The sequence below is a fragment of the Dermacentor variabilis genome, chromosome 3, assembly GCF_050947875.1.
Source record: "Dermacentor variabilis isolate Ectoservices chromosome 3, ASM5094787v1, whole genome shotgun sequence".
NCBI classification, from domain to species: Eukaryota; Metazoa; Arthropoda; class Arachnida; order Ixodida; family Ixodidae; genus Dermacentor; species Dermacentor variabilis.
The window spans coordinates 145,156,272-145,172,549 of record NC_134570.1 but is presented as its reverse complement, the minus strand read 5'-3'; the positions used below and the strand labels follow the sequence as shown (position 1 = coordinate 145,172,549).

At 41.3% G+C, this 16,278-nt stretch overlaps 1 protein-coding gene across 1 annotated transcript in view; it reads right to left on the bottom strand.

Annotated features, from left to right (window-relative positions):
- Positions 1-431: 431 nt before the first annotated feature.
- The window catches only part of LOC142576362 (techylectin-5A-like), a 67,684-nt gene continuing 51,837 nt past the window's right edge, over positions 432-16,278 (bottom strand). Inside the window, exons 4-6 of the mRNA XM_075686463.1 lie at positions 15,667-15,772; positions 2,513-2,680; positions 432-790 (exon numbers count right to left, since the gene is read on the bottom strand). Of these exons, the coding sequence (XP_075542578.1) occupies positions 480-790; positions 2,513-2,680; positions 15,667-15,772 (585 nt within the window). The 3' untranslated portion in view covers positions 432-479. The remainder of the gene's footprint in view (positions 791-2,512; positions 2,681-15,666; positions 15,773-16,278) is intronic.

The following is a 16,278-nucleotide window of genomic DNA, read 5'->3' as shown; positions in this document are numbered from 1 at the left end:
AGATCCATGATTTTAAGCGCTAGGCCTAAATACAATGGACAAGGTGGCTTTTGGCGTCCGTGTGTAAAACAGCTACACCTCTCAAGTTAAATATTTTTTTACCGACTGGAGGTCTCATCGGCCCATACCCAATCATGCCGCGCTACGCCACTCTTTCACAGAGAAAAGGGACGTTTTAGTGTTACCGGAAGTGTCGCTTTGCAGAATTTTTTTTGTGTAATCAGCGCTTTGATGCCGCAGCAGGTATATAACAGAAATGGTGTGTCCTTAAGCATGCAGCGCCCATCCCGAGAGGACTTGTTTACATGGCTTACCTATAGGATTGCGTCTACATCCTCAGTGAACAAATTATCGCAACCTTTCGAAGAATCACAAGTTAAAGTACATTTCTATATCTCCCGGAAGAATAGCGCGAACGAACCTCGGCCACATATTATTTAATATTTTTAATGTTGTTCTGGCACTTTTTTTATCCAACATTACGACGGTGGGAAAAATTGGAGCTCACTCTCCTTGCCCTGCATCAAACGAGCCGGCCTGATCATCATAACCATAGCGGGGAAGGAATAGTGGTACAAGCGGCCTTCGTGGTTTCGCACGCTCCAGTCGATGCCGTCGGCGTAGCTCTCGTGAAATCCGTTGAGGTTGAGACCATTCGGGTTGCATGCGTGGCAGTTGCCGTACCACCATCCTCCTCGGTATGCTGCTGCGCAGTTGTTATTCCCGGCATCGTTGTCACGTTCAAACGTGGAGAATTTTTGACCATCGCTGTGCCTCATTGCGTCCCAACCTGTGTTAAAATGATGCGTTTAGAAACATTTAAAGGGATTCACCGCACAATCACAGAAGGTATAATGCGAAACAGGGCCAATAACATAAAAGAGATCATTACCTGTTCTTGATTAAAATGTACAAATTGCACCTTCTGCATTTACGAGCGATAACTCGCATCTGGTACGTTACGCGCGATTATTATTAAGCCCAAGCGTGGGCTGCCATTTCTTGCAAACGTCTCATGTACATGTCTATGTCTATACACCATTTGCCCTGAGAGTGTTATATCAAATATTCTTTGGAGAAGAATAATTGTAAGCGAAGGGATCGACTTTTTGTTCTTAGAACGATATGCGGAGAATGCCATGGAAAGCATAGAAGCAAATGTCAGCTCCTGAGTTTTTGCACTACGCGAAGCGTGCGGACAAAACGGCGGTCGTCATATGAAGTCATAGCCGTGTAGGGCACTGGCAAACTCTCCCGAGGCTAATCTTGCGGAAATAGACAGATACCCGAGAGTGATGGCGGAAGGACGACAGCCGCATTAACGTAATTACAGAGCAGCGCAGGCGTAATGCGGAAGATGTGAATTTGGCCTCCCAAGTGCGTCAAATTATATTTAGCCCATTTTCACCCTTTTATTTCCGCAGTTCAATGAAAACCATTTTCTATGTATCTTTTTACTTCATTGACTGATCAGTACATATGGTTCTAAGGAAAAAAAACCGAGCCTGTCGCTTCCCGTTTTTATTCCTGCTAAGCTAACAATACAGAAGTCGTCACATTACTGGTGATTGTCATGTGAAGCTGCGTCACGGGAAGACAACGTGTTCCTCAAAACTATGTCCAGAAGTAGGTCACGACATCCATGATATTGACGTTGAAATGAAAACACAGTAACTGTTCCAGTTTGGAGTAAATCGACAGCAGCAAGGCTTCTGTTGCATGGTAGTTCACTTTTTCCTTTGGAGATATGTTCCTAATTGTAAAAATCCAACATCTGTTTTGTCAATGAACATTATTAAGGTAATAAAGCTGTTCTTGGTGCTCCTGTGGTCTGCTCTTGCACAATTTTCCTAGTACACAAAGATCACTTCTACTTCCGTTCATATTGATTAACTGATAAACCTTTACATACGAAAACAGTGGCTCAAAGGGTTTCCATTCATATCAGACTAGGACTTTAAAAAGAAAGTTACTTCTGCGTGGGAACTGAAGTTGTTTGCCTCTGAATCGTACCTTGTTTTAATAAAATTTTCAATTTTTTAAATGAAAGTTGTAATGAAATATTTGTTTTTTCATTATCTAAAGAAAGAAAACGACCACATTCTTCGCTAAATGTCCCCGTTTGATATGGAGAGTGTAGACACTGAAATGAACGTATCTGATTTGCGGTCTTTATGTGTAATAAACATCTGAATAACTCTGTTACCTCACGAAAATCGCCACCCAGAACTAATTGTTTTATATCAGGGCATGCAGCCTCTAGTAATGCGACGGGACAATGTTAATTCTTTCAAACCTCAAGTAATTTATATCTCGAATATACTATTCTACGGTTTCGTGATTACAACACCTCACTTTTTTTTAATTTTTGAGTTAATGTGCACATCCTGCAATTTAGTGAAAACACAAGTGCGGGAGAGGTCAGTGCTAGTCGGAACCACATTCCTCGGAGAATACAGGGCTTACACAGAAGTCTGATGTAGAAGACGCATATGCCCCAATAAATACCAACCTTGTGGACCTATCAAGTCTCCCACTTTTAGCATGAACAGATTCTCTTCATTCTCAACACGAAAATTGTTGTAGTAGATAAAGGCGCTGTCTTTTGTGGTGTTCTTCAGCACTATGCGAAGAGTCACGTTTTCTTCGCCGGACGTCAGGGCGTGCAGGGCGTTGTTTCCTGCACAGAAATGGACGGGTGCAGTTCTGGTTATCTGTTGTAGCGGCCCTGGTGGTACATTCGAACACAAAGAGATGACGACATCATTTGAAGCACCGCCAATTGAAATGAGCGCCCAAAGATGCCATAGAGCAGGCAATCCATGAGCCTGCAGGTAGATGAGTCCTTCCCTGTGTGCCGGAGCGTGCTCGTTGATAGTATAAGCGGATTCGACATTATTTCCAAAAAGCGATAAATAAGCACATTGATTTGTCAATGAAACTATTTGGAAAACTAGAGCCTGAATATTTTAGTGCGCAATCAGGCTTACTCCTGCTCCTCCAAGATTTTGCCTGGCAGTATTTATGTTCTGTCCCATACGTGAGGTTTATATGTATAAATATTGGGCACCATGAAATTTTGGCATGGTAACTCTACTCACAGACGTTTCTGTTTAAATCTCTCTGTATTAAAGTTTGGTCTTTTCATCACGTGAAGATACAGTTCAACGAAGAAACACAGCTTTCATATAGAGAAATAGCGGATATCGAATAGAAATATTGCTGATTTGCAATGTTTTCATTCTTGATGTTGAGTGATTTTGCAACCACCATCAGCCAAAAGAGAAAGCTGAAGCGGAAATTTGCTATCCTGAGATAACAATTCGTGATGATCGCCTCTGAATTTGTTTGCACGTTTTATTTATACATCTGGAGTGAAAGGTAAATTCGCCTATGGAGTCGCCAAGAAAGGTGCTCGGCAGATCCTTTTCTGACGTTGTTATGCTTTTTCAGTCGGCTTCATGCTCAGTGAAGTATATCCGGCAGTTTTTTTCTTAAATGTGTTGCACTGCGTGAATAACTTTGCATGAAGGAAAGTAATAGTAGTCGGCAAGTCGCGGCCGTGAATAGAAAAAAGAAATTATGCGCTTGTAACGAAAGGCGAATATTAGCAAGCGGCATGGGCAGCACCTTTATGATGATAACATGCGCAAGCTATAAACGCTGCGCACCCTTCTTAGCAAAAGCATACAAAAAGCAAGACTTGTATCCCAGTTTTACTACGAAACCATTTCTCTATTTGTACCCGTCAAATTTTTTGCGGCATTTCACTCGTAGTAGAACAACCGTGCATTATTGGTTAAACAGTATCTCAGAAGTTATCATTTGAAAAATTTTGCCGACTTTTTCTGTCCACTGTTAGCAGATAAAAACATTGAGAAGTGAGCTTTTGTACCTTAAATTCTATTTTGCTATGCGGTGAATTTAACAAAACAAAAGAAGGTGTTCTATCACTCAACATTATTACCAACAAATAAGCTGGCGTTCATGGCATATCCAAGACATTCCCTGTCCTGTATGCCGTGTGATGCTCTAAATTCTTGTACACAATTAATAATAAAATTTTATACCCATCTGTATTGCCCAATGAATCCCAATTTGAAAACATTATTCGAATGCATAATGCAGAATGCGCATGATTGCTTTATTCTTACAGACACATCTAAAGATCTTCCACGCATTAACGTTAAACATGTAACCACTTTTATAGAGTATCACGGTTTTCCCGATTCCAGGCCGCACGGCTTTCGCAAAGGGCTTTCTGCCACTATTCCAACATTAGAAGCCGTTCATGACTTTGCGGCGACTGTTCCGGATGTGGAAGAGAAAGTAATATTATTTCCTAAATTTCGAGAAAGCGTTTGACGGCGTATTACGAAAGAAACTACGGATAAAACAACAATCTAACATAAAAAAATAATTATGTTCTATTTTATATTCAACTATGCCTTTCTTCAAGACAACAAAATGAAAACATACGTAATACATACTGACGCTCAAAACAAGCGGTATATTGAATTACTCAAGGATGTGTACGGGAACACTATATTTCCGTAATTTTTACATTACGTTGGGCAGGAAGAGCCAGTTAAAATAAAAGTGTTTACTTTGGACTGCGTTCTATATCAACAAATCCATAGTCCTGAGAACCTTTTGCTTTTAAATCTATCTATATCTACCGTACACTCATGGGGCCACGATAGAGAAAATGAAAATCAATGCGTGACTGTTGCAATGACCGTGTCGAGGGAGCGACATCGTTTGTGTAAACTGTATTCAGTAGGTGGGCAAATCTTAGATTTGGTCGCAGGCTACAAATCCTTGGGCGTAGTTATTAACTCGAACCGAAAGTGGAACGAGCATCTGTCGTACGTAGAAAAGAAAGCCGTGCAGAAGCTTGGTCTCTTGAGGCGATGTTTCCGGAAGTCACCGCGTCAGGTGAACGAGAAAACTTACTAAACTTTTGTCTACCCTATTCTGAAGTACGCATTGGTCGTTAGGACAAACGTAGTCAATGTAACACGAAGAGTTTAGAAAAAATTGAAAGAAAGGCGACAAAATTTGTGCTTCATTCTTTTAGTCGGTAAGCATCACCGAGTGCGATGCTGGAAATAGCAGAATTTCGTACCCTACAGAAAAAGAAAGATATGAAGCGCGAATAAAGTACGAGTATCCCATTTCACATAAAAAGCTAGGCATAAATAAGAAAACCTACGCTGAGCCTCTCACATGTCGATCTATCTAGTCCAGCCGCGCTAGAAAGCTTACATAGTACCACGGCGAAACTGACGCGTGTAGACGGTCATTCTTTCCTCGATCTATTACGAAACAGAATCCACTGCCAATCATGGCGGTTGCCGGTGGCATTTTAGATGTACACTTAACCAGTTTAACCCGAGTATTAAATTCACTGCTAACCACTCTTGTCAAATCAAATTTCTCAACAGGACGGTGTATATAGAAAATGAAAAACTGAGAACGAACCTTTATTGGAAGTCTATGTGCAGCCGGCAATATTTATACTACAACCACCATCATCCGCGACAATACAAGAAAGGAATTTTTCTCGGATAAGCAAAACGAATAATGAGAATCTGAAACGAATACAACGACTATAGCAACCACCTAAATGACCTTAAAGCAATGCTAGCACAAAGAAACAATCAACAAGTTCCTCTCGACAGAGCTTATGCCATTTGAAGCTTTAAGCAACATTAATCTCAAGCTATAAGCAACAGTACTTTGTTATTTTCGTTCGGTTCTTTGGTGCTTTGTTTTTGTCTCATCTGATTTCCTCCCTTTTTGACACACGCACACACACACACACTCACACACACACACACACACACACACTCACACATGTCTATATATATTCCTATTTTGTATTTTCATCCACGACCACCATCTTCTGCCGTTTCTTCTGTTCTTTCATGTAGAGAGGCGATATTTCTCTGACCTCCAGCGGAGAAGGTAACCTCCCTCCACCCCGCCCCTAGTCGTCTTCCAGGTCCCTTTTACGAAAAAAGGTACATACAGTAATACGTCAGCCAGCTGACACATAGCGTTACCTCCCATTCCTCCACCGACGCTGAATAGCGCAGCTTTGTTTTCAATTCTACCACCTAGTCACTAACAAACCCTCCGTCTTTACCTCACCCAAGCGCCTTACCCTTCTCCCGCTTAGCAGAGCCCGACTTATATAGAGTGTGCCGAAGAAAGCATATGTGGCCTTGAAAAAGACAAGTCCGCTTGCCGAAACGTTGGCTCCCGCTTTTGCTTTGTTCTCGTTTTGCTCATCCATTTCAATTTCCATGTCCCGCTTTCGCCGTGCTGTCGCCTCATCGGCAGGAAAGACTTAATGCGGTAGCCGGGCTTGTAGTCCAGATGGCGTCGCCTAAGTATGTAGTGTCGGCTGTCAGTTTGTTCCAAATTTTTTATACGCAGGCGGACGAACCGTCCGATCTCTTCGGCGAGCTTGAGGTAGTTGGCGAAGTGGCGACTGTCCATGCACTAATATTCAGCAGCGTGAAGTATTCCAGTGTCATCAACAGGTTCCTTCAGTGTACCAGGTTGAATGGTGTCGTCCGCGTTATTTCTTGCACTGTCGTGCTGAATGTATGTAAAGACTCGGTACAAAATGATCGAATCTCGCGGTTGTGTTCGGCGTCTATGTATACGTCTAAAATATTGGCGAAAAATTTGTTCTGGCACTGCTCAACGCCATTCGTCTGCGGTCGGTTGGCGATTCATCTGCTGTGATTGGCTTCCATGCACGATCGCCTCAGTACGCTTCGCAGCATAGGTCATTTGTTTTCAAGATCTTTGTAGCACTATGTCGTAGCAGGATGTTCTTGATGAGGTGTCTAAGGACTTTTGTGAGAGCTTTGAGTTGACGTGGAGTCTGAGCTGCCATTGCAGAGAAGCGGGACAGATATTAGACACGCCAATCTACTCATTTTCGGATATTAAAGTAGAAATGTGTCCAAGAAGATCCACTGTAAATCTAGCATTTTCAAATGTGCGTAAGAGGGGTGTGACTGGCACTAGAAATCTTGCAGGATTTATTGGCAATGTTTTCCGTTGTTCACAGGCTCGGCATGAATTGGTGCAAAGGGCGATGCCGACGGGCAGGTGTGGTCAGCACTATATCTCCTGTAGCTTCGTGAGTGTAAGAGAAAACGAGACATCTCAAGCTGTCCGTTTGTCGTTCAGTTCTTCAGAATTACTGATAGCAGTGTCCAAGATAAAACATTAGGTTTGCAGGTGGTGCAAACTACGGAGAAATTCTTTTTTTGTGAAGACACCATTGCTCCATGAAAATGACGACAATCCAAGCTTGAACAACCTAGGAATAAAGCTGGTTTTCCCGTCAAAGGACTAAAGCAAGCCTCTTAGCTTCAGGTCTGCTGGCCGTTGTTCTGCAAAGCTTTTTCCGCTGACGGTTCCCAGGAAGCGGTTGTGGTCCTCTTAATCTTAGCGTTGCGATTCTGTAGGGGCCAGGGGCAGGGCGTAAAGTCAGAGTGTTTCAGCACAGACTCGTTGATCCCGGTAATGTTGAATTCTTGCAATATCAGATGGTTCGACACGGCTTGCAGGGTCCTTTAAGTGCACCCGCTAACAAGATGTGCTATGCTCGCTGAAAACTTGCAAGAACCTGCCTAGTAGATCAAGCTGCAATTTACAGTAGTTGAAATTATGGCAAGGTACACTTTTCCGTCATCGAATAATTACGTTCTCTTTTTTATAACGATCAGCAAGCTTAAGGTACCGCTATTTGAATTCTGCATTTTGTTAGGCAAACACGGCAAAAAAATCCTCGGTTGCTTGTGTCGTTCTGGATTTCCATATTGGGACCTTCGTCAAAATGTGGAAGTAACATTGTTGTTGACCCTAGGGGCCATTTAAGAGCTTGAAATGTTTTGAACTGCGCTGTTAGTCACTTCAAATCGACGTCTGACTTTGTGAGAAATGTGAGAGGCACGCTCATGCCACAAGAGTTCTTGACAAAAGGCCTCTAATAGGCACGCAGGGAAGACTGTCGGCGCGCTCCCATCTGGTCGAGTGGCTGCAGGATTATTGCTACGTCAACTGCCAAATGCGAAGCGTTACGGAAGCTTCGGAGTAGACGCTATAACACTGGTAGTTATGTGTGTTGTTGCGTTTACTTTCTTGTTACAATGTGTAGCATCTTATAACGTGTATGTTTGGCGACAGCAAAGGACACAAATTCTATATCCCTTGTGCTACATTTGCAGATACATGTAAATACATATGAATTCAGCACTGCTTTAGTCAGAATGTTACGCGCTCATTCCAGAGCGACACATATTGATTCTAGAGGAATACCAAAGAATAGGCACAAACCGTAGTAGCCCATATCGAATACCTAAACATTGGAAGAAAAAGTTAATCATAGACCCCACTGTATCTAATGCTCGGCTTCATTAGGGGGTCAGCATAGATTAGGGATACGTGCGACCCGACATGGTGTGTGCAAGTTTTAGAAGAGAATATTTTTGAAACGCGTAACATTAGTGCGCTTATTCGCATTAGTCGGTTGGTTACCGTACAGGTTATTTAAAAGCCCGCTCGCTGGTACTTGCATTGGGAAAAGATACAAGCTTCATATATATATATATATATATATATATATATATATATATATATATATATATATATATATATATATATATCACGGTTATATAATCAGCGCGTAAGACGACCTACCCAGCGCCATTTTTTTTTCTTAATGTTTATTAGAATATCGTCTATACCTGTTTACTCTCGGATCCAAACCGCTCTCTCTCTCTGTCCCCTAAAGTTGTGCCTAGCATTCTTCGGTCCATCGCTCTTTGCGCGGTCCCTAACTTGGTCTCAAGTTTCTTTGTCAGTCTCCAAGTCTCTGCCCCATAAATCAGCACTGGTAAAATGCACTGCTTGTACACCTTCCTTTTCAATGATAATCGTAAGCTTCCAGTCAGGAGCTGACAATGTCTGCGGTATGCGATCCGACCTATTTTTATTCTTCTATGAATTTCATTCTTATGATCAGATTTCGCTGTGATTATTTGACCTAGCTAAACGTACACATTCACAAACTCTAGAGGCTGACTGATGATCTTGAATTCTTGTGCCCTTGCCCGGTTATTCATAATTTCATCATTATCTTTGTCTTCTGCTTATGAATGAATGAATGAATGAATGTTTATTTCATCTTAAGTACAATTTCAACAAATATGCAGGGGCAAGAGGCGCACAGGGCTTCACAGGGGCCCCTGTACCCCCAAAATACGCGTGTATTATACATTATTTAGTAATACTTCTTTGGTAGTGAGCGGACACACATACGGTTACATATTTTCACACATTGTAGTCGAATTTACAAAGAAACTGAGAACAGATATGACAGATTATTGGGTTACAATTTTCCTACTAATACAGACGGTGAAATAATAAAATGCTCCCCTTTTTCCCCCTCTTCCCCTTTCCTCTCCCGGTCCAAAAGGTGTAAAGTACAGGTTTTACATGTAAATTACCATAGCACACTAAAATGCAGCATATGACCATGAACATGTACGCATGCACGCAAAACAGAAAAAAAAAGGAAAATGCGCGTTGTAATATATTTATCTTGCCATAATCACTCTCAAACAATGTGTTAGTAACAATTCCTTCACATGGTTTTTGAAGGTGTTTCTACTCATACTGAAATCAATGTTATCTTCTACCTTATTTAGGATTGTTACTGCTTCGTGCCTGGTTGTTTGTATACCATAATTGATCCTTGTGTTTATTGTCCGTTTTCTTTTTGTCTCATATCGTAAGGAACATCTTTAGTGTTTTGGTGGATATATGGTGCATTGTTACGTAAATACTGTAGTAGTTTAAAATCATAAACGTCGTTAGCTTTAAGCATTCGGTATTTAAATGATAATTGTAATGTCCTTAGCTCATAACATGATCCGTGATAGTTTTCATAAATGCGCAATATTTTCTTGTGTAGAATAATGAACCTTTTGTTGTGGTACCCCATACCAATATGCCGTACGATAATCTGGAGTAGAACAGCGAAGTATATAAGTTTTGCTTCAGCCAGATCGGTATTAAGTGTGCAATTTCACACAAGCATCCAAGAGATCGGGAGAGTTCGGTAGCTAAATTATTGATGTGTACATTCCATGAAAGGTGCTCTTGGTACCAAACACCAAGAAACTTTTGCTCCTTAACCCTAGTTATCTGTTGCTCTTCGAAAGTTAAAACTAATTCCCTACTTAGTGGTTTGTTAAGTGAAGGATATACTATGTACTTTGTTTTAGCTTTTTGCAGCCGGAGCCAGGCTGCAAGGGACGCAAGGCCTCTCTTTCTAAGTATGTTAGATCTGTGGACCTAAAAAAAGATGTTAATATCATCGGCATAAATAATAAGTTCAGGAGAGTTGGGTATAGTTAAAATGTCATTATTGTACAGAAGAATTTAAAAAAAGGTCCTAATATCGACGCCTGCGGAACTCGTTGTGTTAACTTTGGCTGTGATGATGTGGTGTCTTTTATTTGCACGATTTGATAGTGGTAACTCAAGTAGTTTTTAATGAGCTCTAGTACAACTCCCTGCACACCATATCTAGATAGTTTGTGCAGTAGGATATCGTACTTTATTTAGTAAAATGCTTTCTTTGCTTTCAGCAAGTGTTAACATTTTAGTGTCAGCGTTTGTAAGTATGCTATCTTTAAAACAGCACAACACTTGTTCAGTTGATCTGTTTTCTTTTAAATCCCTATTTGCTACTAGACAATATTTTGTCTTTGTCGAAAAAAGAAATCAGCCTTTGGTTAATCACACTTTGAAATATTTTCGACAAAATGGGGAGCACGAATATTGGTTTGTAACTGGATAAATTATTTCTATCGCCTCCTTTAAATATAGCCTCACACGCCTCCTTTAAGTATAGCCTTACTCCCGCTATCCTAAGTTTATGTGGGAAAACACCGGTTGGTAGCATGAGATTAATAATGTTAGCTATTGTCCCCGAAACAAGCTGAGATATTTGTTTTAATTCTTTAGAGCCAATTTCGTCAATTCCATGGGCGACATTACTTTTCATCAGCCTTATGGACGCTTCCACTTCGGTAGGAGATGTTGGTTGCATGAATATTGTTTGTTCTAACATGGGTATAGGTGTAATATTAGTCTCAGAATTAGTTGCATTAGGCTCTTCATAACATCCTGTATTTCGGAAATGGGCATTCATTGAGTTTGCCAGATCCTCACCACAAATAGTTCCACCATTTATAGTCATTTCTTCTATATCACCAAACTGTTTCTTTCTATTTGTTAATGCATTTACCATTTCCCACACCTTCTTAGGGTTGTCGTAAATGTTCTGAAATTTTGCTGCGTAGTAATTATTTTAAGCTTTTCTTGAATCACTGTTCGAAAAATTTCAGAATTCCTTGTAACTATAATACACTTTAGGATCCTGGAAACTGAGGACTTCGTGGTATAATTTGTTGTGATCCTTTATACATTGAGATAGACTTTTGTTTATGCAAGGCTTTCTGTATTTTTTTTATTTCTGCGTACCACAATTTTCTTGAGTGGAAATGCTTTGTCAAAAAGTTATACACCATGCGAAAAAACATATCATACGCAATGTCGACATCGCCCTGCTCTAGTATAACGCTCCATTGAACTAAGTTAACCAACACCTCGCGTGAGCTATCACTTAGGTTTCGTAGAAAGGTTACCTGGTCATCAGCCTTGTTTTCATATCGAGTAGTGAATGGAGACACTGGCATATGGTCACTAATATCAGAAGAAATCACCCGGTTTGATAAAATCTGCACAGAGGTTTGTTATGCAGACATCCAATAACGTAGCACTGTGTGTTGTGATTCTATGGGGTATACCTATGTAATTCGGACAGAAGTACGTTGACAGCAGGGTCGTAAATTCTCTAGAGTGCGGGTCTGAGGATTTCAGCTCAGTATTTATGTCGCCCATAATGACAACTGTGCCCCTATTGAAAGCATTGTCACATAACAGCGTCTCAAAGAAGCAAAGGAAATTTTCGTTTTTATTACGGGTGGCCTATAACAACTGCTGTTAGTATCCTGCCAAAGCGTAAGGCTAAACATTCGACATCATCATGTTGCACAGATAGGTGAGGCAGCTTCTCACATGTGAGTGTGTCCTTAAACTACATAGCAAGGCCCCCTCCCTTCCTTGCGCTACAGCACAAATGCTCAGAATGGTACCCAGGTAGACACGGTACTTCATTTCCGTGAATCCAAGTTTCTGAGAAAATAATCACATCAAATGATACGATAAAGGAGCCAAGAAAGTGGGTAATGTCCTCAACTTCGTTGCTGATGCTTCTGCTAATGATATGCAGAAAGCAAAACTTCTTTGCCGAGAGAGAGAATTTAGAATTAAAAGCATCAATCGCGCAATTATTTATCTCATGTTCTTGCTCGGCCATGACGATATGAGGGCGCCAGTTAATCTGCAGCTACACTCTGGCACTTCCTCTGTTAAGATCCTCAATCAATTATTTTAATTCGACTGAATTGTTGCCGTATAAAACAATCTCATCGGAAACCGAAGGTTGCTGAGATATTCGCCGTCGATCCCTGCTCCTAAGCCCTCCTAGTTTAATAGCTTGAATACTTCTTCCAAGCACGCAGAGACTGGAGCACGCAGATTGGAGAGATCGTGTCTCCCTCTCTGATCCCTTTCTTTATAGGTATCTTTCTGCTTTCTTGTGTACAATTAAGGCAGCTGTGGAACCTCTTGAGGTAATTCAAAAGGTATATAAATAAGTTATTTGTACTGCTTGATTACGTAATGCCTCTATGACTGCTGGTATCTCTACTGAATCAAATGCCTTGTTGTAATCTATGTGAGCCATATAGAGAGGCTGCTTGTACTTTTCGGATTTCTTGATAACCTGATTAATGGCATGGATGTGATCCATTGTAGAGAATCCCCTCCTGAATCAAGCCTGCTCTCTTGGTTAACCAAAGTGCAATGTTGTTCTTATTCTATTGGAAATTATTTCGGTAAATATGTTATAAAATACTAGGAGTAACCTAATCGGCCTATAATTTTATAATTCTTTAACGTCTCCCTTTTTGTGAATTAGTACAATGTTTGCATTCTTGGAGTTTTTTTCGGGGACCCTTGCAGTCAATAGACACTTCGTATAAAGAGCCGCCAGTTTTCCAAGCGTTAGGTCCCCTCCATCTTTGAGTAAATCGAATGTTATTCCCTCTTCTCCTGCGGCTCTTCCTCGTTTCATAACTTGCAAGCCCCTTGCGACCTCATTGCTTGTTATAGGAGGAGTTTCGGAATCCTGTTCATTACTGTTCCTAATTGAGATATTCTGACTCCTCTAGGTACACTATAGGTCAGTATAGAATTCTTCCGCTTAATTTACTATGCCTTCGAGATTGCTGATGATATTTCCCTGCCTATCTTTCAGTGCTTACATCTTGGTTTGTCCTATGCCAAGTTTTCTTGTCACTGGCTTCAGGCTGCGTTCATTTTACCGGATTCTTCAGTTTTTCTAACGTTATAATTTTGAATACCACTTACTTTCGCCTTTTTGATCAGTTTTGACAGTTCCACGAATTCTATCTAATGTCTTAGGTTGGACACTTCGATTCTTTGTCGTCTGTTTATTAGGTCTTTAGTTAGTTGGGAGAGCTTGCCTAGTGGTTGCGTTGGTGCCTTGCCTCCCGCTTCAATTGCTGCCTTTGAAGCCAGCGTAGTTACGGTTTCATTCATTATATCTATGACATTTTCATCTCTCTGTTCTAAGGCTGCATATTTGTTTGCATGTACCGGCCTGAATTTGTCTTCTTTTACATTTACTGCCCCTTCGGTAACCTGATTCTTCTTGACCAATTTTACTCTTTCTCTCTTCAAATTGAGGTGAACTTTAGCACTCCCTAACCTATGGTGACTGCCCTTTACCCTGCCTAACACTTCTACTTCCTGCAGTATGCTGGGATCAGCTGAAAGTATTAAATCAATTTCATTTCTCGTTTCACCATTAGGGCTTTTCGAAGTCCACTTTCGGTTGCTACACTTCCTGGAAAAAGTGTTCATTATGCGAAGCTTATTCCTTTCTGCGAATTCAAAAAGTATATCTCCTCTAGCGTTCCTAGAATCAACGCCGCATTTGCCAATTGCTTGTTCACTAGCCTGCTTTTCCCCCACTTTCGCAGTGAAGTTGCCCATTACCTCATTATACTGATTTTGTACTTTTCTCATCGCTGATTCTACATCTTCATAAAACTGATCTACTTCATAATCATCATGAGCGGATGCTGAAGCGTGGGCTTGTACTACATTATAGCTATACATCTTATTAAGTTTGATTATGACTACTGCTACTCTCTCACTAATGGCGTAAATTCATGATTGTTGTCCGCTGGGTTCCTATGGATTAGGAGTCCTACCGCGTATTGCTTCTTAACTGGGGGATCTCTACAGTAGAGGACATGTCCGTTATTCAGCAATGTATAAGCCTCACCAGTTCTTTTAATCTCACTAAGACCGATGATATCCCAAACAGTGTCTGATAGCTCCTGAAAGAGTCCTTCTAAGCTAGTCTTGCTCGACAGAGTTCAGCAGTTAAAGGTGGACAGGGTCAGTTTCCATTGTCGGCCTGTCCGGACCCAGAGATTCTTAGCACCCTCCGCTGCGTTACAGGTCTGACCGCCGCCCTGGTCGGATGCTCCGCAGCGGCTGGGGACTGAAGGCCATGGGTTAACTGTAAGAATCATTCTGGAGATAGTGGCCCAACAATGAACCAGGGAGGCCAGTTGCTGTTCTGGTGAAGGAGTGTCTTTGTTGAAGCTTAGTGGGCCTTCCTAATTTGGTTGTACCTGGTTGAATAGCCCCACTCGCTCGCGGCATCTTTAGCGGGCGTCAGGCGTTCCTTGAAGGCTGCAGATGTTCTGCCATGCGTGTGTGTGTGTGTGTGTGTGTGTGTACGTACATAATCCCAAGCATACCTTCCGAGAAACCGACAACCCATGGGAAAACATCGAAGTGGTATGAAAATCCGAATAAACTTCAATGGAGCGTAAATATGACGGTACTGCCCAAGTTATAAATATGTTTCTTGAGTATAAGGTTCATCCTTTTTGCTGACCATGTAACTTCCCGTATCATGAATAGTGCAGTCGCGAAGCATGTGCGGCATGGCCATGTATTATTTATTTCACCACTAATCAACCGTTCTCAGTACAGTCTACCCTCAATGCCAGACATGACCTCGCACCAGTGGTTTTCATGAAGGTTATTTCATGTGATTATGAGGATTCATAATACAAAAAAAAAGTTTTTTTTAATTTCTAGTGGGAGAGGTAGCACCTGTATGAAACATTTAAAAGAAGCAGATAATCGTAAAATAAGGCACCACAGCTGAAGGTAGCTGGCCGTAAATATCTTGCATAAAACCTCAGCGTGCCTACGCGTCAATAACAGATGGCGGCTGTCCTGGTGCAATAATGGAAATCTATGCCTTGCATATGGACCAGATAGTGAACATCGGCCTAGGCTATTTGGGTTGCCATTTGCAACTTCCATCTTATACACAACTGTTCGCTCAAGAGTTCCTCATTTTCTTTTATTTGGACATGGGCTCAGCCAACTTACCAATCCAGTACTCCTCACTAGCTCTGCCGAAGCCTTGCACGTATTCTGTCCAATTCCGGTAGAAGTGGAAAACTCTGTTTCCGTACTGTCCGCGGGTTTGTATTACCTGTCAAAAAAAAAAGAAGAGAGCACTGAAAAACATACCAGAATTTTCATTGTGCTGGTTGAGGGAAGTGAATACAAGGCACTTGTAGTTATTTTCGAGTGCCAAATTCCCCTAATTGAATGCGCGAGATGAAATCAAAGGCAGAGCAATTCTCAAAGAGCAGCGTCTTCGAATATAATGAAATTTCTTATGAAATTATACTGAAAATATAATAAAAACCAACATTATTTGATCCATTGAACCACTGTTTGTCTATTTTAAATCGCTTGTGCTCTTTCTTGTCTGGTTTTCTGCTTATGCTTTCTGGCGATGTGGAAAGTAATCCAGGTCCTATGAGCAAGGCAGAGGCAGATGCTCTTGCCTCAGCCATGGAATAAATTTCTAAACTTAAGGAGGGGCAGGCTAATTTACTTGCCGAATTGACACTAAGCAAGGAAAGGTGTGCATTCGCCGCGAATGAAATGAAGCTCCTAAATGCCAGAATTGCAGCTTGCGAAACATGCAAC